The sequence below is a fragment of the Stegodyphus dumicola genome, chromosome 5, assembly GCF_044657685.1.
Source record: "Stegodyphus dumicola isolate Sdum_Otavi_A_Nest chromosome 5, ASM4465768v1".
Lineage (NCBI taxonomy): Eukaryota > Metazoa > Arthropoda > Arachnida > Araneae > Eresidae > Stegodyphus > Stegodyphus dumicola.
Window position 1 is genome coordinate 209,453,036 of NC_140772.1, and position 25,461 is coordinate 209,478,496.

Genomic DNA, 25,461 nt, shown 5'->3' on the forward strand with positions numbered 1-25,461 from the left:
GTAGGGGTGCATGACTTGCTAGTCTCTCCCTTATGGTATGCGACTGCTGTTCTGTTTTTAATAGGATAGGGTATTGAGAAATGCACAAGAAGATCATGCCGCGACATTATCTCTGCAGGTGATGTTATAAAATAGCGAAAATACTTAAAGTATTGCATCGTAACTCTAGTTAACAGAAGATACTTCTAATACAGTATGTTGTGTTTCATAATGCAGAGTAATCCTTTATTGTGATGCTTAAAAATATTAGTTCTGCAGGGGCGTAGCTAGAGGGGGGCATCTGTCCCCGGACGCAGAATCCAAGGGGCGCCAAACTGATGTTACGACATTTTAGAACTAAATGTTTTCCATCCTTGGCAAGCAGTAGGGGGCGCGAAATCTTCAGTTGTCCCTGGGCGCTGAAAACCCTAGCTACGACTCTGAATTTCTGGCTTCAGTGAAATTATTTGCAGAGAGAGGTGGTTGCTAAATCATGTTCGTAACATCTGTAGCTGATTTTGTAGAGACATTAGGTATATTTTTGGAAGCAGACAAGATGAAAAATTAGCAACCGCCTTCGCCGGGAATCGAACCATGGACCTCTGGAATACCGACCCAGCGTGCAAAACCACTGCACCACGAAGGCACGCTAGGAAGGCCGAAGAAATACCTTATATACTCCATTTTTAAAGGACGACTGGGGTTTTTTTTGACCCAATCGCCAAATCCCTGGTGTGGAGACTCTTCATCCAACACCCTTTTTAGCTGTAGAGACATTAGGTTCATTGGAAAAGCCAGAGAGATGAAAAATTAGCAACTGCCTTCGCCGGGAATTGAACCACGGACCTCTGCAATACCGGCCCAGCGTGCAGAACCACTACACTGCGAAGGCACTCTAGGAATGCGGGAGAAATACCTTATATCGTTATTTGTAAAACTAGTTCATATAATTTAGAATATATTTCGTTTGCAATTTTTATGACTTTAATAGGTATATAGCTCGAGACATAGCATATACTAATGCCATCATTCATTAGACTAATTTCAACAGCGTTTTTTAGTCCAAAGGGATTTGAATCCCGAAGGACTATTAGTTTCGTTTTGGCATTTTGCGTCGGACGGATAAATGTCGGTTCACTTTTCAAACTGTTGCCATAAAATGTTAGAGTCCTGCATTATATTTGAAGAAATTAAATAATGAAAATCTGCGTAAATGTATGTATATTTCTCACATTGTCATAAAATAACGGTACATAGAGTCATCGAATTTTGAATAACGTGATCCTCCAACGAATATGAGCATGTGGAAGACCAAATTTGAAATTTGTTTTATGATCGATTTCCTATTTTTTAAAACTTTGACGAATTTTTGATTAACAAATCAGGGATTTCAAAGCGAGCAATGGCAACGTTGTGCAGAAAAAACATTTTTATCTCCAGCGCGTGAGTCTCTGTATTGGAAATTCTAAAGATATGCTCGTTTTAAAACTATTTTGCGATATTGCTGTTGCACTGTATCTTATGGTTTAAGTGCGAGGAACATGATATTTAATAAAGAAAGGTAACACACAAAATGTTAAAAAACGCCCCTTTGGACGTAATTTAAAATCTGAAACATTTCAGATTTTTTTTTTTCTTTTTTTTTTTTCCCCTGTACATGATTTAAGTTTAGTATCGAAATAATACAGTTATTATGCAGAGCAAATATGGTATATTTTTCTAACTTGGACTTTAAAAATGGAGGCAAATTTCTTTTTTCGGATATTTATTTTATATTTTATTTCTTATTTTGATAATCTTCTTGTGAGTTTACCTTAGCATGTTTTTTTTTTTTTTTTTTTTTTTTTTTTTTTTTTAAAGTCTTTTAGTAATAAAAGAATAAGTGTACAAACTATCTGAGTTAGTATTGTCTTCCTTAATAATTCCTTCATAGTCTATCTGCAAGCTCTTTTCAGACACAAAAAGACTTCATAAAACAATCTTCAAAATATAGATTAACTTAGCCTAATTTGTTTAACTTTCAGGAATTTTCATACTATATTGCAGCCACTTTGTGAGCTCCTCTATGCAATATAATGGTTTGAACTTCAGAAGATTTATCTGCTATTGAAAGTTGAGGGTATGCCTCTTTCGCTAAGTCTTTATAACTAGCGGACAAACCCGTCAGATGGGTGGGCTGTAGCCGAAGCAAACTTTATAAGCTGTATATACACCTGAAAAGAAAATGCATGAAAGTGTTTTAGTATTTTTTAAATCAGTTCATTCTTTTCATGCAACAATCAGTTCGTAAATAATGTTTTTGTTGCCAAACCAGGAAACAAACTTTTGACACTTTACTTTAATACGTTTACGTATGACGTCATGATTTAAATTTAATGTAATAGAACAACTTTTTCTCAGTATCACTAAAAGAATTAACGTGGCAAAAACATATCATGTCAATTATCCTTAACTGAAACAAAAAAAGTTGCCAACAACTGCTATTTTTTTAAAATGCTGATATTAACGAAAAATTTTCGATGTACAGTGACGTCACATGTAATCTCTTCAGAATACGACCTTCTATAATAATAATACTATGTTTAATGTTTGGCAATTCTATTTTTATTTCATATGTTGTCAATCTTAAAGATTTTTTATTGACAAACTTTTCATTTGAAAGCGAACAGTAGCAACACTTTTCGAAATAAAGCAAATTTTTATCGCCAACGCACGAGACTGTTGCCACTCAGAAAAATGAGTGCGAAAATGAGCGTTTTCAGAGTTTATGATTAATATCTTCGCTAATTAAAGTTGTACGAAGATGAGAAAACTCTCCACCGTTTCGGAGATGTTGTCACAAACAAAAAAACAGACTGACAGATTTTAATAGTATATATGATATTAGCACAATAAAAGGGGTTGTAAAATTTCGGAAACTGCAAAGGGAATGGTGCAAAGGTGTGCAAGGGGAAAAGATTGTTCATTTTAAGTTAAATAAAACTAAACTTGTTAATTTATTCATTTTCACTGCTTTATTTTGATTAAAGTAGAACTGGGTTATAGGAAATAAAATTTCATGGTATGACTTTATCTGAAACAAAATGCGTTTTATACTTTTTATTTATGTTTTTACGGAAATGAGAAAAAAAAATTAATAGTATAGTCTTTGCTGAAAAATATGGTGGTACTTACCTAGTAACGCAAACATCTTGGTGCCAGTATGGCCAGTTTAGCGACTTTCCTAAAAAAGATTGTTAAATCATCGATATTTATCATAAAAGAGATTTTAGCAATTTAAAATATAAATTTTGAGTATTAAATAAAGATTATACGATATATTATAAAATAAAACACTTTTTTTTTTTTTTGGAAAACTCTCTATAATTTTTTGCTCCTGTTTTCCCCATTTGCACATCGATCTGTTTTCGTTCAAAAAACATCAAAGAATCGTACAAACTCGGCTTTGCGCATCAGCTAACACGCCCCATGCTTATTCCCTTTAGCGATTTTGCGGCTAAATACTACTATATTCCTGCAGTTGCTGACAAATTCCACAAGCACATATTTTAAAACTAATTTTAAGGCAAAAAAAATATCACCGTTTGTCCTAACTTGGAATACAAGAAGAAAAACGAATACAAAAATGGCATCTTTACTTAACTGAAGAACTGTGATGAGCGTAATTTTCAGAGTTTGGCACAGTCTGAAAATTGGGTGACTTATACTAAGGTGGTTGTGTTTATACCGATATGGTAAACGAAAAATTAGGATTTTGTTTTTCGCGTTCAAAGGCTGTATGATTTAATTATTATGTATTAATTGATAGTTCTACTGATTTTCGTTTATTTATGCATCACTTCTTATTTCTATTCATTTACTTAGTTAGTTACTGGTAGTAGTTATGTACTAAAATCTCTCTAGACTTTCTGCAACATTTAGATAAAAAAAGCGAACACCATAATATCAGTTTAAACATACTAAAAAACGCAAAGACATCATAAATATGATGTAAACATATCTATCAGAGAATTTTAAGAGTGTAAGCAAAGCAAGGTTTTGGCTACCTAATGTAACAAATAACAGAAAGATCGCAAAATTTAATGAAAGCTACACATAAAATTTTATAAACCTATTAATTGTGTTGGTGTATTTAATTATGGCAAAGCACACTAGGGCTATCTGCCTAAGGAGAGGGATGGCTTCGTGGAGGACTTTCTAAGGGAAACTGGCTCGTATTCACGTTACACATGGGGAAAACCACGAAAACAGCCATGCAGCCAGCCCGTTTGCGGGATTCGAACCTCGGACCGAACTACCAGTGTTCAGCGACTTTACCGCTCGGCCGCTGGTTGGCGCTCATAAAACCCATTAAAAAACAAATTCTGCAGATAATGCCTTACTTGGGATATTTTATTTTCATTCAACGTATTGATTTGTATAAATTTATTTGATATGCTGAAAGGTACGAGGTAGTAACAGAGATTCATTCACCATTAATATTTTGCCTGCAAAATTTGCTTTACAATCTCAGCTTGTATTCAAACGTAAAATCTTAAAATCTTTTAAAACTTTATTTCTGGTGAGTGAAATTCACGAATGTTTGCGAGTTTTCTTTTATGCGCTTTGGCTTTGAGAAGTAGCAGCCCATCAATCATTTTGGGAAGTGGGAACTTTGTTAGATGTTTTATTTGTAAAATGTGAAGATCCCCGAGTTGTCTGAGAGGAGAGGAAAGCATTTTTGATACAGATGGTTTTAGGAGGTTATGAAATCCATTGCGCAGTTGGCATGTTTTCCCCCTTTCTTGTGAAGTTTGATAACACCGCTCCAGGACTGCGCCTGGACATTTTTGCCGTCCGTTGCGATCTCTTGCAAGTTCAAGATCGCTGCCCGGCACCTCCCTGAATTCTGACTATTTGAGGCCCCTAAATTCTGCTAACCAGTGGCTCTTCTAAATTCTGAAAATTTTGCCATCCGTAATTTTACTGCATGTTACTTAGCTAAATAAAAATAAAAAAATGCCATCCTTAAATGCTGTCGTTAGGTGCGACCGTATTGCTTGAACCGACTCTAGCGCCGGCCCTGCACCGCTCCATCCTACAACTGCTGGTAATTGAAGCTACAAAATGAAATTACTGGAGGAAAAAGAAACCTCACTCCTAAACAATAATAAAAATAATGTTAGCTAAGCATTGAAATACATTACCATAAAAGATGCCTGTAAAAACATTGCCCAAGATAACAGTTCAGAATAACTTTTAAGAAAAAAGCAAGGGCATTATTTGTAACCTCGTCGAAAGAAAAATTGGCATGATTTTAAATGTAGTCTCTCTTAAGCGAGTTTTCGAATATCCAGTATGTTTACAAGCCCCATTTATCTCAGATATTCCACTATACCTAAAAAATACTCATGCTTCAGATTAAGTGAAAGTTTATGTGTATTTCAATAATTTGTTCTAATTTTCTGCTGTGTTTTACCCCATAAACACCGGTGTTAGGCTGTCAGGCTATTATGTTCATTGAGATGATCACAAATTATTAAACATGGTTAAGAGGTTTGAGGCTTATATAGAATCATCAGTTTAAAGAACCATTTCGAGTTCAAAGTGTGCCGTGTTTCTGAGAAATATTATTAAAGGGAGAGAAAAGCACTTAACTAATCTAACATCTTCTGATGGATGCATCATTCAGTAAAGGCGAGTTTACCAATACCAGTAGAAAATTAATTACAATAAATTTTTCACTTAATTTGCGTTTGCTGGTGCATGACATTCGGGTTTTTTCCTTCTCCTATTTTTTTTTCCTATTAATTCCTTTATTATTTTCAATGTTATGTAATTTTAATTCAAAAACCTGGTTGAAATATTACTGTTTTGTAGAGTACAGAGTATTTTTCGTGGTTAAATTGCTATAGTTCTGTAATTAATTGAAATGTTAGCCTCATGTCAAGTGAAGAAATATCACCAGCATTTCGTTTAGCTGCTATATATAGCGTGTATCGCTCTCTTACAGTGCATAGGAAATCCATAATATTGTTGCGTGTGTACGAGTTCGTAATATATTGAATGCACACAGACAGATCCGATGATAAGTTAGTAAAAATTATTTGCTCAATAGAAACACTTCAGAGGTTTGGGATTTTCCTCAGAAATATTTGTACAGGTGTTTACAGTATCAGAAAGTACAATCAGTAGTTACGCCTCAAAGTACTAAGAACGTTAAACACAACGCAGTGCAAAGTGCATCTAAAGAGAAAGCTTATTCGATCTCACGCTGAGCTAACAACTCGCAACAATAACAACAACGACTAACTAAACAACTGATCGCAGGTGCTCTCTCTATATCGTTTTCAACCGGCCGCCGAAATATTTCTAGTACTTTCTGCTTGTCGAAATTACTGGAAAGCGGTATGAGGGTCGAATTACGGTTGCAGCTAATACATGATCAATTGCTTTTATTCAATTACAATACCTATTACGGTGATACGGCGACCGAGCCAAAATATTGCCAAATTTGGTGACTTCTGGCGCCAAAAATTCACTAAAATCGTCAACTTGGCGATATCTCGCCAAACTACCGAGCTATCTATTTACGCAGTGTTAAATGGATTTGCCCCTGTTTTCTTACTTTTCTAGCTTCTTCTCTTAAGATTTTTCGCGTTACATTACGGAGTAAAATACAACACTTTCACATATAAATGCATTAAAATCTTCGATCTATGTACAAAATTCGTAACAGTATGTTTTGACTTACATAAACATAGTTTTGTTGGAGTTTCATTACTGCAGCAAAGCTAAGGATTATATTTGCGCCGTTAAAAAGAAAGTGAAAATATTTTTTTGTATCTGTACGTACGGGAGTGATTTTAAATTGAAAGTGGAATTCATTTCATAATCGAACTTTTATGTCTTTAGTGTAATGAATCGAATTCGAATACTTGTTAAATGAAGTGGTATGTGTTATTTTTTAAATATTTATTGAAGCTGTATATCTGTATTTGTCTTTGCTCTTGCATCGTGTCTGAAACTGCTGTGTTTGTATTCTAGGGTGGTCCTATGCCTGATCCATCCATGAAGCGGCCATATATGTCTCCCAACCAGTTGTCAAGTCCGGCAGCTGCTGCTCCTTCTCAAGGACAATATCCCCATCAGTATCACCCTTACAGTCAAACTCAACCTCAGGGTGCGCCAGTCAGGCCCATAAATCAGAACTACCCTCAACAGGTACATTTATATTTGGAAATCTCAGATATTTTTTTTAATTTTATTTGACCTAGCTGTGTATTTCTGAATGAGCTTGAATTGCTAGAGTGAAACGTTCATCACTTAATTATGCTTATTTTGAGACTGAGAAATTGCAGGTGTATAATTTCATTAGGTAGATGTTTATATTTATGAGTTCATTTGATAAGTTTAGTGGGTGTTTATGAGTCCATTCAATAAGTTTAGTGGTTCATAACAGTATAACTTCCAGGGGGAAAATGTATCATGAGCTTTTGAACACCTAGTTTATATTTGAATATATTACACGATATTGAAGTATCTTGTATTTTCAGTTCCAAAACTTGAGTTTACAGGAAACTGCAAGTGCTGAATTTTTAATTTTTATTAGTTTAAACTACCGCTGTACTTCGAAATCGTCAAATATTTATCATGTTTAGTTTTTGACTGATCGGTGTTTTAGAATCCATTTGTAAGAAATAATGATTCCATGTATATATTATATATATATAAAATGGACTGGGGAGTGTAGTGCTATTTCAGGCTCTGGGCCTGTAGCTCTAAAATTTGGAATGATTCAAAACTATCCTTAAATTGCTCCATAATTCTTCTTTCCCTTCATGAAAACAAAGAATTTAGACATAGGTTGCAGATGGAAAGAGCCTTTTGCTTAGGGTCCCGGACGTTTTTATCAGTTCTGATGATGGGCTTAAGTTTAAACTTTTAGACATTTAGTCGTTTCCAACACTTAAGTGACATTTTACTGGATCAGACTGAGAAATTTCAAAATTTAAATTTGCAGAACTGTGAAATTTCAAGAAATATTCAAACTTTTGATTTAAAAAAGGGTACTTAGATATTATCCCGTCGAGTAGCCAAGTAGCGCGGTTTAGTGCCAATTATAAATGACCGCGTCCTTTAGTCGTCAATTGTCAGTAACAACTGACGATTGATGACCGTTGACGGTTAACCGGATAATATGTAAGTACCAAAAAAAAGTATATAAATTGATGTGGAAAACTTAACGCACTTAAGTTAGTTTTTACCAAGAGTTAAATGTTTTAGAAAAGGTTAATGCATTTAAACTGATCGCTGCGGCATTGAGGTTGAATGCCAAAATAACTGGGTTGCTGTGCTTAATCGAGTAAATGGGCTTTTCGTGGACTTAAATAAAATGTGTTTGAAATGTTAGGATATTGGGTATTAATCTGCTTGTCAGAATATATCTAGTTTATTCATGGACTGCAAAAATGGAGGTAGCTTAGGAACTACGGTATCATAAGAGAATGAGTTTCTGTGTTTGCATAGGCGCAGGTTCGCTCGTTTAAAATGTCAAGTTTTCATCTTACTGTATTTCTGCATGCTTTGAGAAAGAATGAGCGTATTACTTCATTCAGATCTGAATAAAAGTTAATTTTGGGTTGGGAAACTATGATCTGACATTTAACGCTTAGTTCTTCATATTCACCAATATCTCCGTAAGAACTACGACTTAGTTCTGCAGCTATTGCGGCTACAGAAGCCATTTTCAGTAACTGTTGTATTTTTCTGTAATTCCTCCAAATGTTTGGTAATAGCAGTAATATTAATTAAAACTGATGATTTTCATAAAACTGACATATTTTTAAACATAGTTTGGATAAATGTTGTAGGCGAATGCAGAAGTGAGAAGGGTTATGTAAAAAAGTTTATCCAAGGAACTGTATCCTTTAAGTAGTGGATATGCATCAGAAATGGTGGAGGATTGCATCAATTTATTGGTAAAAGTAAAATCACAGTTGTTTCAGGAAATGAATATTAATATTTGAACTTTCTCATGGTGTCAATTTTGAAACCACGTCTACGTCTCTGCTGTTGCTTCCCGCTTTTTGTTCTTATTAAAATCAAATTAAAATTAGGCGTCGCGTTCGTATACCCCGAAGAACAACATAGAACATTTAAAGCAGAATTTAAATGCACGCTGTATCAATTTTTCGCGAATATTTCGAAATCCGTAAAGAAATAGCCCAACATGGATGGTGAATTTCCGAAAACAAAAGGAAATGCTATCAAAGCAAAACTCTTCAAATAATCGATCAGGTAGCTATTCATTCATTATTACGTAAAAAGTTTATCCAGGAAATTCTTCCTGGCAACTTAGCCACATTTTCGTCCATTGGTTCAGTAATAGATGCAGAGCAAGCTATACATTGCCCGACGTAATTTTTAAATATTCTTTGAGCCCCTAGAATTACGGCCAACAAACTCACTTTAAATAAAGGATCTCCTATCATATTGTTACGAAATGTCCAGGCGCGGTAAGATAGCTTCCCCGCAAAGCAGGTTTAGGGTTGCCATAAAATGGCAAGGGAAGGCAGGGTTGCCACATTTGGCAAAAAATTGTCCATTTGACGACAAATTTGGCCATGGACGAATGGAGAAACTTCTGGAACAAATTCCTACTGGTTTAGCCCAGAATGTTCTCGAACACACAAGCCGAAAGTTATATAAACCCTGCTGCTCCGCAGTCAGTTAGTGAGTGTGCCTCGTCGAGAAAGCGAGGGAGAGTGCCTTGTCGAGTGCGAGATAGTTAGTGTTCAGTGTGCCTCATCTAGCGAGCCGTGCGGAGTCAAGTTGACAGCCGGGTAGCGAGTGCCGAGTGCGTCGTCGAGTTCACCGAAGGAGTCTCTTAGTGTATCGCGGTTAGTGCATCGTCGATAGAACGTGTTAAGCTCCGGGAACGACTGAACCGAAGAGTCGGGAGCTGTGCTGTCTGTGTCGTCGAGTGCATCGCGGGTTGTGGCGTGGAGAGTCTCGAGAGTACGTGGAGTTTCGAGAACGACCAAGCAGAGTCAGGAGCTGTACTCTGATGCTTTGCAGTGAAGCTAAGCTGTCTCCACCTTTATTGCCTGACAGTGTGAAGGCTGTGTCGCTGATTGTTCCAGCGTGTTTTAGTAGTTCTTCGACGACTGAAACGTGATTTTGGAGCTGTCCTGATTAGTACTGGCTAAATAAAGCGTGTGTTCGATACTTCATCAAGTGTCGTCGTTATATTCACTCCAAATCCACACGAACCCCGTACGAACGTGAAAGAAAGAAAAAACGTAACATCTGGTGTCAGAAAAAGAAAAGCGCAACAATATTATTTGCCTAACAACAACCCGCAAAAGCTGTGCAATGAAACACCGCGAAGAAAGCCACTATCATCACGGGATTCCCGCGATGATGGTGGCTTTCTTCGTGGTGTATGCCATGATGATGGTGGTCTTTTTTACGTCTTTCCCTCCCCCTCCTCATAAAGATGTATCCGTTCCTTGCATTCTGTTGATATAACTAGGGATTCAAACATGCCTTTCGATTCCAAGCGATTGCAGTTGGCCATCTTGCTTGTATTTGCTATTTTTATCAGCAAGGCACTGGAGCACTCATTTTGTGTCCTCTCCTCATAAAGATGTATCCATTCCTTGCATTCCGTTGATATAACTAGAGATTCAAATATGCCTTTCGATTCCAAGCGATTGCAGTTGGCCATCTTGCTTGTACTATTTGCTATGTTTATCAACAAGGCATTGGAGTACTCATTTTGTGTAGCAACACCATTTTTCATACGGCCAGTTATACGTGGCTTGCTCGAGTCGGCGTGTCGGATAGTTTGTTCGTTTCTGCTCCGGCGGAGTAACGAAAAACATTGTGTACCCTCAAGTTTTGTGTACCCAAGCTTTGAGATAAAATGTGCGAGTAAAAATAATCTTTGTTTTCTGTTTAAGATCTACAGTTTTATTCGAGATTGGTAAATTTTTGCACGAGCTCTTGGAAAATTTACATGCGGCTTTCGAAATCTCGTGATTCCTAAAATTGATTGCTGTGGTAGAAGTTAGGTTTCCTTTGCAGTACGATATGAATTTGTAATGGAGGGAAATTAATTCGGTGTAATGATGGTAAACTTTCTCATAGCTTTAGGCTCAATCTATCCCCCTTCCGGGGGGAGGGACTTTAGATTAATGATTAAATTTGAATGCTGCCAGATATCATTCTCCTGATGAAGGAGAATCAATAAAATAAGATATTGTTGGTGATTAATATTTTTAGCTTGCGTTTGCGATAATATCTCTTTAAATATACGTCAAAATTCGATAAAATATGAAGTCGCATGCGGCATGTTTGATCATTGAGTTCTTTTCTGTTATTCCATGTATATCCGTTGTCTTTTTATCTAATGAAAAATCGTATTTTATTGAACATTCTGAAGAATTCAGTGCTATTCAGGATAACTGACTATTGCTATAAAAAAAATTGGTGACGTGAAAATGGAAATAGTTCAGTTTTATTTTCCTTGGGATGAAACTATTTGCACTTCATAACAGAATTAGATTACTGATATGTTTTTATGGCTTTGAAAGGTAATTTTGATTTCGTAATTTCTCCTTAGTATAATGAAATGTGATAGAAGTTACAGCCATTCCCCTTTAATGTAAGGAAAAGTATTCCATATATGTCTTTAAATATGATTTCAGTGTGTATTTAACATGAGTATTTAGAAGTTTCGAGATTGATAGAAAAGAAAAATATGTTGTATGAATTTGTTGTTGTGTTGTTCGTGTATATTTCTTTTTCCGCCTCTGTTTAAAAAAAAAGGAGGAGAGGGAAAAAAAGATTTTTTGTAAATTTAAAAATCTCTTGATTGAAAGATTTAAGAAATAACTTGATCCTTACATGGAATTTTATAGAAATCTATGCTTCCCCGGACTTCCCCTTTTAATAATTAATTTTATTTGTATAATTTTTCATTTCGCCCTTTTATTAATTAATTTTATCGGCTAAAAATCGAGAGAGAAAAATTTTACCGGTAGGTATGCGGTTAATTTTCGAAAAACGCAATTAAATTAAAAACATAGCAAATGAAAAGTAATCAAGGATAAATTACTGGTATAAGCATATAATAGTAAGCAGAAAGTATTATAATTTAAATTAAATATTTGTGTTCTTTTCTAGATAATTAAAAAGCAAGTTAAAGATCAATTCAATGAAGCACTAAGGCTTCCGTTTTTTAATGCATACTTTTATAATTTTCTACATTTTTAGATACTTACATATTAACACAACAATCTTGACGCAGAAATTTTACAGTTGAAAAGGTAAAAGTTACTTATTAGATGCAAGTTGGTAATTTTCGTGAATTTTTTTTTTTTTTTTTTTTTTTTTTTAAAGTTTCTCAAACTATCTGTATTTATCGAAAAGCTGGCAAGCATCGTCACTATGTCAAAAGAAAACACACCTTAGCAATTTAAAATGCAGATTTTATTTTCTAAATAAGGATTATACGATACTCTAAAGTAAAATAAATACGCATTTTTCGCAAAATTAGTTCTGTACTTTTTTGCTCTGTTCTTATCCCCGTGTATACAACGATCCGTTTTTGCTTAAAACGCCAGAGAACAGCCCAAACCCGACATAGCATACGACTTCTTCTTATCTAACTAGTTGTCTACCAAAGGCATCTATCTCATCATTGTTCTTTTTAGGGATTTAGCGACAATATAACGCATGTAGAAATTTTGCATTATTACTTCTCCTATCGCTGGCAAATATTTTAATATTTATTTTCTACGTGCAAATATTTTTAAATTGAGTTTAAGGCAAAAAAATATTACGATTTGTATGTAAAATCTATTGGAACTTGGAATATAACAAAAAGAACGCATGCAAAAGAGCCGACGTTGCTTGATTGAAAAATTGTTATGAGTGTGGTTGCCGAAAGAGTTACTAAGTTGTTTGTGATAATATGGAAGGACCTTTTTTTTATTACATTGTTTTAAAATGGTGTAACTAATCATTAGCATCTTTAATGTAATTTTAAATTTTCAATCCAAGATTTCCCTGGAAAAGTTTATTCTTTTGTAGATTTATTAGATCTTAAGAAAAATTGGTACTTTTTCAGTTTCACCGGCGCAAACGATAAAGTCGCCAATAATGGTACAACTGATGCCAAACGGAATATCTTCGCTGGTAACCTTTTACGCCTCATTTTCAAAACAAGTCGCAGCGATTTCTTATCAGATTGATTGTTTCTTTCAATATTGGCATACTATTACATAGAGTATTTACAAAGATAATTAAATTTTATGCCCTAAGACCATTCGCGGTAATTAAGTAAATTAAGATGCAATCACACCGCTCACCCGAAGGCAAAAATATAGAAAAGGCAAAATCAAGGGTTAAATTCATCCATTCTAATGAGAATACACTAGCGAAGTAAAGTACTGCGGTTTTACATAATTTCTAAGTAAGCTATTCGTACGAATTGAAATAATTCTTGCATTTAAACTTGTATTCCAAAATTATATTTAACTTGGAATTAATGTAGATAATTACTGAGATAATTTGATTTTTGTAACGTAGTTTACGTGAGATGAGATCACTTGGGGTCACGTAATATGAACCGGGGAATCAGCATGTTGAACCATGAAAGCATAATAAATTCATAAACTAATGTCTTTTTACAAATTTATTGTCTTTATTTATTGGATTTTTACAAAATTTTAAGCGATATTAAAGTGTTTATGCCTTCAAAATAAAAAATTCTTAGAACTAACATTTGTTAAAATTTTTTATGTGTATACTGTATGTTGTCACCAACAAAGTCTGTTCGGCGAGATTTGCGCTGGCGAAACGGAAAAGTACAGAAAAATTTAATTAGTTACTAATTTTATGACAAAGTTACCCAGTCTGCCTTTCTAATAAAAATTTTTGGATATTGGGGCCTTCACACTCCCTTCTCTTTAATAAAAACTACATCTGCCATTTCTGGCTTTTTTTGGCGCTGCAAAATTATGCATGAAAATTATATACAACTCTTCCCTCCAATCTTTATGTACATTTAGTCTCTTCAAAAAAGAAATTTGTTCGATTGTGTTGTGTAGCAAATGTCGAAAATTTTAATATGTGTTAATTAATGGAATTTAATCGCGAATTGAGGATTATTTTAATTTAAGCGAATTTATTTTGACAGTTAAAAATCTTTCGTTATATCATTAGTTTTCCGTTAGTTTCTAAAGGCAGAAGAGATAGGATAGCTGGACATCTGGACGGGAAATGGTGGAGAAGAGGGGGTCGGAATTACAAGGATCTGCGAGTAGGAAATCGCGATGAGAAAAGAGCAAATTAGTCATCAAGTCATCTTTTTGCTCGTCTTTTATTGACTAGAGAGAGAAGTTTCAGATTTGGTAAATAAATAAGATTTTTTCCAAAGGCGTCGCTTTTTTTTTTTTTTTAGCTGACAATCAAGGGCAGGATTTGAATTTTTTCCTTCTTCGAAAGATAGAAGGAGAGTCAAAAACATTCGATGAGAGTCAGTGACTCATCCTACTGGTGCCCAAATTGATAGGCATTGCTGACAGCAGAATTTTAGATTGGTTTGAGGGGAGATTTTTTTTCAATCTGCGTTGGTCATAGCATAATTTTAATTTTATTATTCAACCTGTTGTATTTTGGGAAGAGGTTTCCACATAGCTTTGAAATAGTTTCGATTAGTTTAGATTGTTAAAAAAGTAAGAAAAGGAAAATAGTAGTAGAGCTGTTGCTTCCATGTGGTCGAACGGCCTCGGCGCGGTCATTCCTTCGACGAAAATGCTTGTTGCAAAGTCTCCGGCCGCTGAGAAGATTAGACCTTTCCGTATTTTTGGATGTCGGTACGAAAAGATTTGATCAAGAAGTACAGTTCATTTGTATGGGGATGTCATCACTAATTTATTTTGCGATGTAGAGGGCGGTTTTAATTCCATTTTGTTCCGTCTTACGATCATCGAAGAACCGAGCAATCCAAGGTTTCCCTGCGACGACTGTGTACGCGCTTGATAGTTGCAAGAAAGAAAAAAACATTCCTACAGTATTCTTCGCAGTTCCAATTAGAAGTTGGGGACACTTTGGTGCAGCTGAGATCTGATATGGTATCATATATCCTCGACTGTGGCTTCTCGAGAAGCGAATTTTGGGTTACAACTTAACTTGAATTCTGGTGGGCTGTGAGCTGAAAAAGATCTGGTATACTCCTCACCGCAAGCAAATTTTCTTTGAATGCAGTACAATTAATTCTCCTTATTATTAATAGTGTAATTATAAGTTAATTAATTAGTACGCAAGTAATTCTTGTTTAATTATGTAACCCCTGGAATGAATTTAAATGTTAAGGAAAATGGAAGGAATATAATTTTAATGTTTAAACTGCTATAAATTTGCTAGATACGGAAAGTAATAAAATGAGACAGTTTCAGTAACAAATCTGAGTTAAAATTTTGTTTTCTGTATTGGTAGAAAGGGATAATTTGTATGTCTGTATGTTGAATGTAACTCACTTTTAAGGTAATGACATAACAAGGGGCTTTGCAGTTATCCCAGCCTAAATTTTTACTTTAATCTAGAAAATTAATAACTATGCTTTATTGTTAATTCTAGAATGTTATTTTTAAATGTGGTCTATTCAGTCGCTCATTTGTGTGAATCTTGAGGTTTTTGGAAACAGAGAACATATTAGGACTTCAGATTTTAAAAGTTAAAAAAAAAAAAAAGTAACACTACATAAAATTTAAAGGGTGCCTTATAAATTAATTAATTAAATAGATAGACAGTTTTTAAAATATTGAAATCAAATTCCCTTATATGCTAAAATAAAAATTTTGATTATTATATAAGGTATTTTCTCCCTTCTTCCAGCATGTCTTTGTGGTGCAGCGGTAGCACACTCGACGCGTTTTCGAGAGGTCCGAGTTCGAGTCCCAGCGAGGCCATTGCACATTTTTCAGGTCTCTTTCTTCAAAAATATCCTAATGTCTCTACAATTATACCAGAGCACCGTGCAAAATATATTTCACTTTACTTTCAGCGATATTGAATTATAAATTTGGATTTTGAAATTAATTTACTTTGTAAGATATGTATTTGTAGGAATTAATTGGATTTAGATCAGTCACCAGTTTCACACAGTTAAGAGTTTCATTTTCTTTTATTTTTTCCTGAACCAGTATAGGAAGTTAGGCTTAATTGAAGTTAAATTTATTAATTAAAAATTTTTCAATGTGTTTACATGTGGAAATAATTTTATTCCATAAAGAAGTAGTTGTAATTTTGTAAATTCTTCGCTACCAAAATTTTTTGTTGCTACATTGAAATCAGAATTAAGTTTATGACTTGCACAAATCGAGCTTAAAATGCACTTTTTTGCCTGTGCATATTTATTAACCCGAGTTAGTAATGCTGTCTGTGTGTGAGAAATTATTTTTTATTGTATCTGTGAAAGGAAAAGCAAGATGCAGAAGTCATTTGATGCGTTTGTGAGATTCTTGCAAATTTATTTCCTGCAATTAAAATACTGTCATTAGTTCTTTAGAACTTCCGAAATGTCAAGAAATTCTGTAGCACATCGGACAGCTCTGCTTCGCGAGGCTCAGGAAGCGATAATTGTCTTAAACATTTTGGAGTTCTTTCTTTAATCATTATCGTGACTTTAAATCTCATTTGTCTTCAAGCCTTTACGAGTATAATCGACCTTGACCTCCTTCCTGTTTTATTCATTTTATGCAAATTTAGATCATCAAAAGGTGGCAGTAGTATGCAATTTGCGGCCGTTTACCTTCTTCCTTTTAATCGGCGTGTCGAGCATTTTGATTGGCCCAGATCACCCGGCCAAAGAAGATTGGAGCGAAGAGGATAATCCATTTAGGAAAGCCTACATACCTTTCGTCGAATTGATGGATAGCAAGACCGATTTCAAGTTCATTTAATTTATGCCGTTTACGGAAGCCGTTTAGCACGCGCTCCTGCCCCCCAAATGGGAGTTTGATTGCCGAGTTAATTTGCGATTTGCGTATCTGTCGCGATCAGTGATTGGCTGGCTATAATTAAGTGCTTGCCCCTGACGTCACGCCCGCGGTCAAGCGAATTCTCGCCAACCTCCTCCCCCCCACATCCGATTCCGGAAGAATAATGGAGTTGGTAAATGAGGGCCTTGACCGTGATGTTCCGTCGTACTACGTCGTAAATGACGTCATTCTGCCGCCTTCTGAACAAAACATAACAAAAACTTAAAAGCACGTGGGTTAAGCTCTGAAGCAATTTTTCTTTTTTATTTGATTTTTTCTCGGTCTGTTATACTTTTATTTTATCGACTTTTGTAAGAAACAGAGATGAATTATTTGCGTCATGGTATAGGAAGAAGGCTGGAGAGGAGGATTTAACAATGTGACTTAAATTTAAAAATGCTTAAAATTTTTTCTTCCTGATCATTGTATCTTATGCATAAATATCGTAGTTACCTACACTTAGTTTTAATAGTAGATTTTGTTAAAAAAAACTTTTTACTCTATCTTCCCCAAATTTCCACTTTGGCACATTGTTGCTGGTTGGTCAGTATTCTCATGACAGTTTTGATTATTGAGTGATAGAAATGATGATGCTGTATGTACTTTTTTTTGTTATGGAGAAAAGTAATTTCTTTTCATTCTATTTTTCTTTTCTGTTAAAAGTCTTTGGCAGTACTTTCCATTGATCTTAGTTAATTTACCAAGCAGTCAGCTTCTGAGTGTAATATTTATTATTTTTTTTTATTATGAATTTTACTGAAAAATTGAATGTTATTAAATAGAAGACAAGGACAGATTTCCTTACACCACACTTACATTCTAGTAGTGCTATTAATTTAGTACTGAATCAGGTTTCAGAAACACCACCTATTCCTGATGTATAGACAAGGGTGGAAAAATACATCCATAGATGGGTGTTTTTTTTTTTTTTTTTTCATTTACATACACGTTTCAAGAGCATTTGGGCTAATGTATTTAAAAATAGCTCATGTTTTGAATTTTTGATAGACAGTCTGGCGTGCTGGAGATAAAAGTGCTTTTTTCCATACAGTGTTGCCACTTCTCTCTTTGGAATCATTGTGTCTGTTAATTAAAAATTCATTAAAGTTTTGCAAAATAAAAAATACACAATAAAACAAATTTGGAATTTCAAAATTCGGGCTTTCAGGTGTCCATATTTGGGTGGAGGTCTACATTATTCAAAATTTGATGGCTCTGGTACCGTCGTTTTTTCACAGTGCAGGAAAAATACATGCATTCATGTAAGATTCTTGATTATTTAGTTTCTTTAAATAAAATACAGGGCAATAAAATTTGATGGCAACAATTTGAAAAGTTATTCAACGCAAAATGCCGTTTTGAGACTTAATAGCCCTTCTTGGCTAATGCCATTTGGTCTAAAAACCTATATGAATAACGGGAAAATAATATCCATAATGAGTATCTGGTTAAGCATGTTATATGAAGGAAATAAATTTTTATAGTAAAGGATGATATAAATCAGGGCTGCAAACTACAGGGCAGTAGGAACCACATGTTAGGATTCAGGCAAAGGTGTAGCTAGAGTTTTCAGCATCCAGGGACAACTGAAGATTTTGTGCCCCTTACCGTGTGCCAAGAATGAAAAACATTTCATTTTAAAATTTTTTAACATTAATTTGGCACTCCCTGGATGCTGCACTCGGGGACAGATGTCTCCCCTTGCCTCACCCTAGCTACGCCACTGGATTCAGGAAACTTTCAGAACCACAATTAGATTTTCATAGCATCTCCATTCTTTACTTAAATCATTTTAAATGTAAGATTTTCATGCAAAGGATCTTTTGAAGTAAATTAATGAGAGTTTCGCATTTTTGTGTAGTTAATATGGCTGTGTATAAATATGAGTAAGAACTTTAATTTGTCTCTCTATAGATGTATAAAAATTTGTTTCTGTTATATATAGGTTTAAAACTATCGTATGGCACAGATGAATGTTTAAGCGAGGACGTCAAGCATTTTGTTCTGGTTTCATTTCCTTCTCTTTCACCCCATTTGTAATTGTTAAATGGTCTTAGGAAAAGAATATTAAAAAAGAAAAAAAGGAGAGAAGGAAAGAATCGTAATGGTCTTTTTGAGTACAACATCGTAAAAAAACTTTTCATTTCAGTGAAGAGTAAAGCAAGAAATTTAAAAACAGATCCAGTGATTTTCCTTATTTAACTCATATGCATTCTTGTGGATAGAGTAAAATGTGTGAAATGGGGTAGCGCTATTTGAGAAAGTGTTGCTTGAATTCCGTGATGCAAACGAAGACTGTATGCTGAAGGGGAGTGACACCTTTTAATAAATAGTTGGTAATTTCTGATTTCTGTGTAAAACTGGCTCATATATGCCCTTCGAGAAAGAAATATTGTTTTAAAAGAAGCTGTAAACTTTTTCAGGACTTAATGCAAAAATAATTATTTAGTTTTTCTTGTACATTTAACACAAGGATTGTCATACAGAGATCTAAACCTGATCCTAAATAACTGAGTGAATTGGATTCTTTAAATTTTATATAAGGATGAAACAATCAAATTCTCAGATCTTGTAAATTTTCAAAAACTCTTATCTGAATGCCTTTTTTTATTCGAATATTTTGAATCTTAAGAAAAGAAGTCGGCGAACATTTTAATTGAAAATTTTGAAAATAGTAGTTTCATTTACTCACTAAAAGAAGAACGCAGTTCCTGAAATTTCAGTGGCATCTGCCCAAAACCATTCGAAAAATTTAAAAAAAGCAGACTGTACAAAGAATAGGAAAGCACTCAATTGTGGTTATTGAGAAGCAGGAGGATTAAATGAATTACAAGAAGAAATTCCCTAAAATAATGTAACATCTGGGGGAAAAAATTGGGAGGTGCAAATCGTTTTTCTTTCTTTTTATTTCCCCCTAAATAAGCTTGACTTTTGTGCCATTATCTAGCTTAAAAGTAACTCAGTCATTATAATTTGCACAAATTGAATTATTATTTTTTTACAAGACTAGCACATCGTGGGCAATTTTCAAATGGACTTAAATTATTGCACACATAACTTAATTAAACAAATTAAATTATTAATTGATAAAGATGTGTGTCATTGCACAATTTCTATTTAAAACTGAAAGTGTATTTCAAAAATGAAAGAAAAGTTTGTTGCATGTGAGTCATACTTAAAGGTCAAAAAGCTTGAAACAGCTTACGAGCCGGCGCAGTTAAGAGGAAAGCCAGTTTGGCCTTGTCTGATACATGCTCTCACTATGCATGCTGCATTTATAAAGACTGCTAAGTTTTTCAGCTGGAGAATGTGAGACATTTACAATATGCTTTCTCGGATTCGAATCTGGCTGTTCCTATCGCTACATAGGTTGTTTTTATATTTTTCCAGCGATTTTAGCGGCCATTTAATTGATATTTAAATTTTTTTTTTTTTTAAACTTTTTTTTTTTTTTATGTCCAATCCGATAGACGTTTTCTAGAATATATGTCCTCATCATGAATTCTATGATACAAGGGCTTTTCCAAGGGTACTGATTCCCATGCCTTTTCCACCACTTTCCAGAATCCATCAATCATGGTGCATTTGCACTTGGAAAGAGCTCTTTTCAAGAGACTAAAGACATGGATGGAATGTCAGAGAACTTCGCAGGAGGAGTATGTTAAAAAAAAATTTATTTTCAATACTTGTAAAGTCTTCATTTTTTAAAGGAATGCGCTTTTACTTTACGAAGTATGACTTGTTGCTTAGGGTAAAAAATTGGAATTTCTTTAGTTAATATCTGGCATAAAACATTCTCTTAGTACGTTGAATTCATTTTAACATTTTTCCTCCACTCTTCTTCTTTTTAATTTCTTGAGAATCTTGAAACAATTATAAAACCCCTTTGCATTGATGACACCAGGTTTGAAAGCTTTTTCTCTTCATTTTCAATAATAAATAGAACTTTTTCTTTTCATTGACAGAACCAGATTTGTACATTTTTTCTCCTCGTTTTCGATAATAAACTTTTTTTTTCCCCTGCATTCATTTAGGTAAGCCCATGCTTCATCAAAAGTCACAATGTATTTCAAAATTTATCTCTTATTAAATAATTTTCATTACAGAGCTCTGGAAATTTTTCTATGTTGGGCCACATGCCTTGGCAAATACTGGTGGAGGTTATGTTTTTTAGCTTTTTTTAAGCTCTAAATCTTGGTATGTTATTATATTTGTTGTTGCTGCAGATGTATTTTAAGACTTTGCAATTCATTTCTGCGTTGGCAGGTTTTCTCTCATTAACAATGATTTTGAAATTTAGAAACAGTATGTACCATTTTCAGGTATTCGTTTGGAGTCTTCATCCATGTGAAGGTAATGATTGATGGTTTTCCCTTTGCAAAATAGAACCTTTTTGTTTCATTTTAGGAGTAATATTATACTTATTTTACACTTCAGAATTTTATTACCATGCTTCATGCGATGTTTTTGAATTATGGAATTGGAATATTTGTCTTTGGAAAGCGTAAAAACCATATCCTTCGATACACAGCTTGTTTAAATGCGACGTTTTGAAACAGAAATAAGCAGATAATAATTCTCATTTCAAATAATAAGTTGTTGCCGAAAATTTTTATTCCAAAACATTAAAAAAAAAAAATTTTTTTTTAATACAGTCAAAAGTCGTTAATCCGGACTCGTCGGGACTTCGGCGATTCCGGATTATCGATTTTTCTGGATTATAGATCATCAGTTTAAATCTGGTAAGATGGCATGCAGAAATTATAAAATTAAAAATATGAAAACGTAATTTATGAAATAAAGAACAATTATGATCTAAAGGATATCAAAATTTACCAAAAAAAAAAGAGCTTAATATTTATTTATTTACTTTATTAAACATTTCTTTCAATGTAAGTTGTTTGCTTCGTTTTATGTGATAATACTTTCTCTTTAATTCTATAAACAGACATAATTCCTTGTTCAGTTACAGAGTTCCGCTGTTCAAGTCCTATAATTGCGGTGTCGAGAATACTGACTAATTTGTCAATCGAAATTTTTTCGTTTTCAATAACTTCTGTGTCACTTTCTTCGCTATCAGAAGCAAATTATAATGGCGAGGAATTTGATTTAAATCATATCAAAGACGGAATATACGAGATGAAATACTACATTTAGTAAGGAATTATAAGCCAAATAAAATGAAAACATCTGCCCTGAAGATGAGGATAGTGCTGACAGATCAACTTCCAATTCATTGCGCGCCGTTTCCCCCCCCATCCCCCGCCGCAGAGCAGCGTGAAATTGATAAACAGATTTTGGAATCGTTAGGTCATTTTTTGCAGCAATTCAACTTTTGTTTAATGGAGTTCGAAACATACTTTCGCTTTGGTAGATCTTTTACATATTGGTAAATATATATCGGAAATTCTATTTGACATAATCGAAAGTTCAAGCTTACTTTTATAAAATTGCTCTAACAGTCTGCAAAAAATAATAAGCCGGATCCAATTCGAAGATTAAGGAACAATGCAATCTGCAACATTAACTGATTTAGATAATTTTAGCTTAGCTTACACTGTCCGCTATACATTAAATGCGCATGCGTAAACGTATTTTACGCACGCGCACACACCTATTCACAGCCGTAAAGGTCTTACGCCCATGTGTCAACGCGATGCATGCACAGAAAGTTTGTAGCTTTGAGGTCCGGATTATAGATCATTCCGGATTATGGGTGTCCGAATTAACGACTTTTGACTGTAATTCTCTCTTGAAATCGTTCTAAAAATGAATAAACAGTCTCTGTAACTAGACATGCTTCTAGACTTACTTTACAAGTGCAGGCACAGAGAAATGACATAATTCTGTACATATGTAGTGATATAATACATTATATTTTCAGAAAGATTAATATATTAATAATTTAGATATTAATATCTAAATTAATTTAGATGTTAAATTAATATCTAAGTTAACTATTATTTTTCTGAACAATTTCTTTTTCGTGCTGGTATAAATATCACATTTTTGTATTACTTAAATTAGCTTTATCTATTAATTTTTTTTTTTTTTTTAAATTCTATTCCTTTACAAAACAGTGGGAAAGAAATGTTTCTGGATGTATTAAATTTTTTTTTATCTTGAGTATTTCTCATACATTTTGATTTTTCTGTATAAGTGTAGTATTTTACTTAACATATCATCACAAGCTGCGATATTAATTTTTTCTCCTCCTTTTTTAATACAATCATCTATATATAAATGCTATAACGATTTTTATTAAAAAAAAATGAAAAAATCTGTGTCAGTGTGATTGTGTCCCCCCCCAATTAGAACTCTCAAAGATAGTTTTATTGTGCTTTAACATGTTAATATGATTGTAAAGCAGTGAATGTAATATAAAGTAGAAAATAGAACCTTTTTGTTTCATTTCAGAGTGTTCAACAGTACTCGAACATGCAGCAACAGCAGCATGGCCCTTCACAGTCATCTCAAATGTCTCCTGCTGGTGGTTATGATCATCAGCGCCAACCTCAGATGGGCTCATATGGTGGCCCACCTGCTGCTCCTCCAGCCCAACCTGCTCAGCAACAGCAACAGAATCAGCCTGCCTCCCAACAGCAACCTCCTCCCCCTCAATCTTCTCAACAACAACAACCTATGCAACAGCAACAAACGCCTCCCTCACACCAACAGCCGCCACCTCATACCCCTCCTTCACAGCAACAACAACAACAGCAGCAGCATATTCCACCACCACCACCTTCGTCACAGCAACAGCAACAACAGCAGCAGCCTCAACAGCAGCAACAGCAAGTAACTCAACAACCGTCTCAGGTAAGATTGATTCTTTATACATTCCCCTTTTAAACTCATCATTTTAAGTTTGGGTCTTCTTTAGGAGTTGAGAAAGCATTCGTTGGCATTCTATTGATGTAAAAAAATTGTTCCTTAAGTATTAATTTTTCAGTGTTTTGCAGAAAATATGGATATATACAAATTCGAGGAAACTTGTGATGAGGAATGTTTAAACTAAGTGATTTCTAAATACAAAAGACATACGTCGTTGACAAACAAGGAAAGATATATATATATCATGGATATTGCATATCAAATGATTAGAAAAAGGAGAAACTTGAAAGCTAAATTGTATAGTTAGGAAAACATAACTAAGTTTTAAACATAATTGTACGGCTTTTTTTTTTTAATACAAATGGTAGATGGAATCTTTCCCGAAGACTGCAAATTTCAAAACTTGTTTTTGATTTTGATTTTGATCGATTAATATTAATTAACAATCAAAAACGATTTTGATTGTTAATTAATATTAATCGATATATTCTGATATTCTTGTTGTAAAAGAAGAAAAAGTGTCGGTTTTATAATACGTAAAGAATTTAAGATAATTTTAATATTAAAATATATTATTTATTTATAAAGTTTTATAAATCTGTAAATTTTTTTTTTTTAAATTTTGTATGGAAATTTAAATATATTGAACATGAAATTACTTAAAAACGAGAGGGAGATCAGAATTCGAAAAATTCTTGACAACATTGGATACTTGGAATAAACTTCATTTGAAAGATTATTTTTCAAGTTATATGAGGGACCAAAAGTTCTAATCGGAAATTCTGCGATGATCGTTAAGCGAGGATGTGATATCAAATTTTCATCCAAATATTTCAAGTGCTCAAAATATGTAGAAAATCAGCATAGTAGGAAGGGGGGAAGTAGAGCTAAAGGAATGAGCCCTTGTCAGAAATGAGTTCAAGATAACATCCTAACAAACCTAGAAAGAACCTAAACAAAAAACATGTAAAAATAAAATTGTTTGTTTATTAGAACGGGAGCTGCAATCAGCGTGTTGAAGAGTTTGACCTCTTGTTTTGACAGTGTGTAGTTTGACTCCAGGCATGTGTGTTGTTTGATTGCATTGGGTCATCATATATGGTATACATATATTTATTTCATATGCGAATAAACTTAGATTTGTTTGGCAGATTATTTTTCAGGTTTTGTTTGTGCTTTAAAGATTGTTATTTTTTAATGCTGATCTTCAAATTTATGCTTTTGATCTTTGCGAGCTTAAAAAATGAATGAAACTTGAAATTAGAAAGGTGGTATTTTTTTAATCTGTGAAATTTATTTCTGTTGCTAAGATTATATTTATTTTCGTTTCTAAAGTAAATCTTAATTAAAAGCAGTTAACAGGAGGGTAGTAAACTTTGTTTACAACATTAATTCTAACACTCAAGATCATTACTAATTTTCGAATAATATTCTGATATTTGCTTCGTTTTCTTTTACATGCTAAATTACTCTTCAAAAATTTCAAATGTGTATTTATAGCAAAAAGGGACACTTTAACATGATTGAAATAAGAAATATTATCTGACTCCCCAATGAGAAGATTGGATAAATTTCTCTTACGAAACCAAGTGTATGTGAAATGTCTAATTTCAAA

The 25,461-nt window shown here is 33.8% G+C and overlaps 1 protein-coding gene across 3 annotated transcripts in view; it reads left to right on the top strand.

The window, feature by feature from the left end:
- LOC118189571 (trithorax group protein osa-like) overlaps nucleotides 1-25,461 on the top strand; it is a 320,714-nt gene that overhangs the window by 105,428 nt on the left and 189,825 nt on the right. For all 3 annotated transcript variants that reach the window (XM_085817608.1, XM_085817609.1, XM_085817610.1), the window contains exons 2-3: nucleotides 7,006-7,182; nucleotides 23,430-23,831. In XM_085817608.1, the coding sequence (XP_085673734.1) occupies nucleotides 7,006-7,182; nucleotides 23,430-23,831 (579 nt within the window). The remainder of the gene's footprint in view (nucleotides 1-7,005; nucleotides 7,183-23,429; nucleotides 23,832-25,461) is intronic.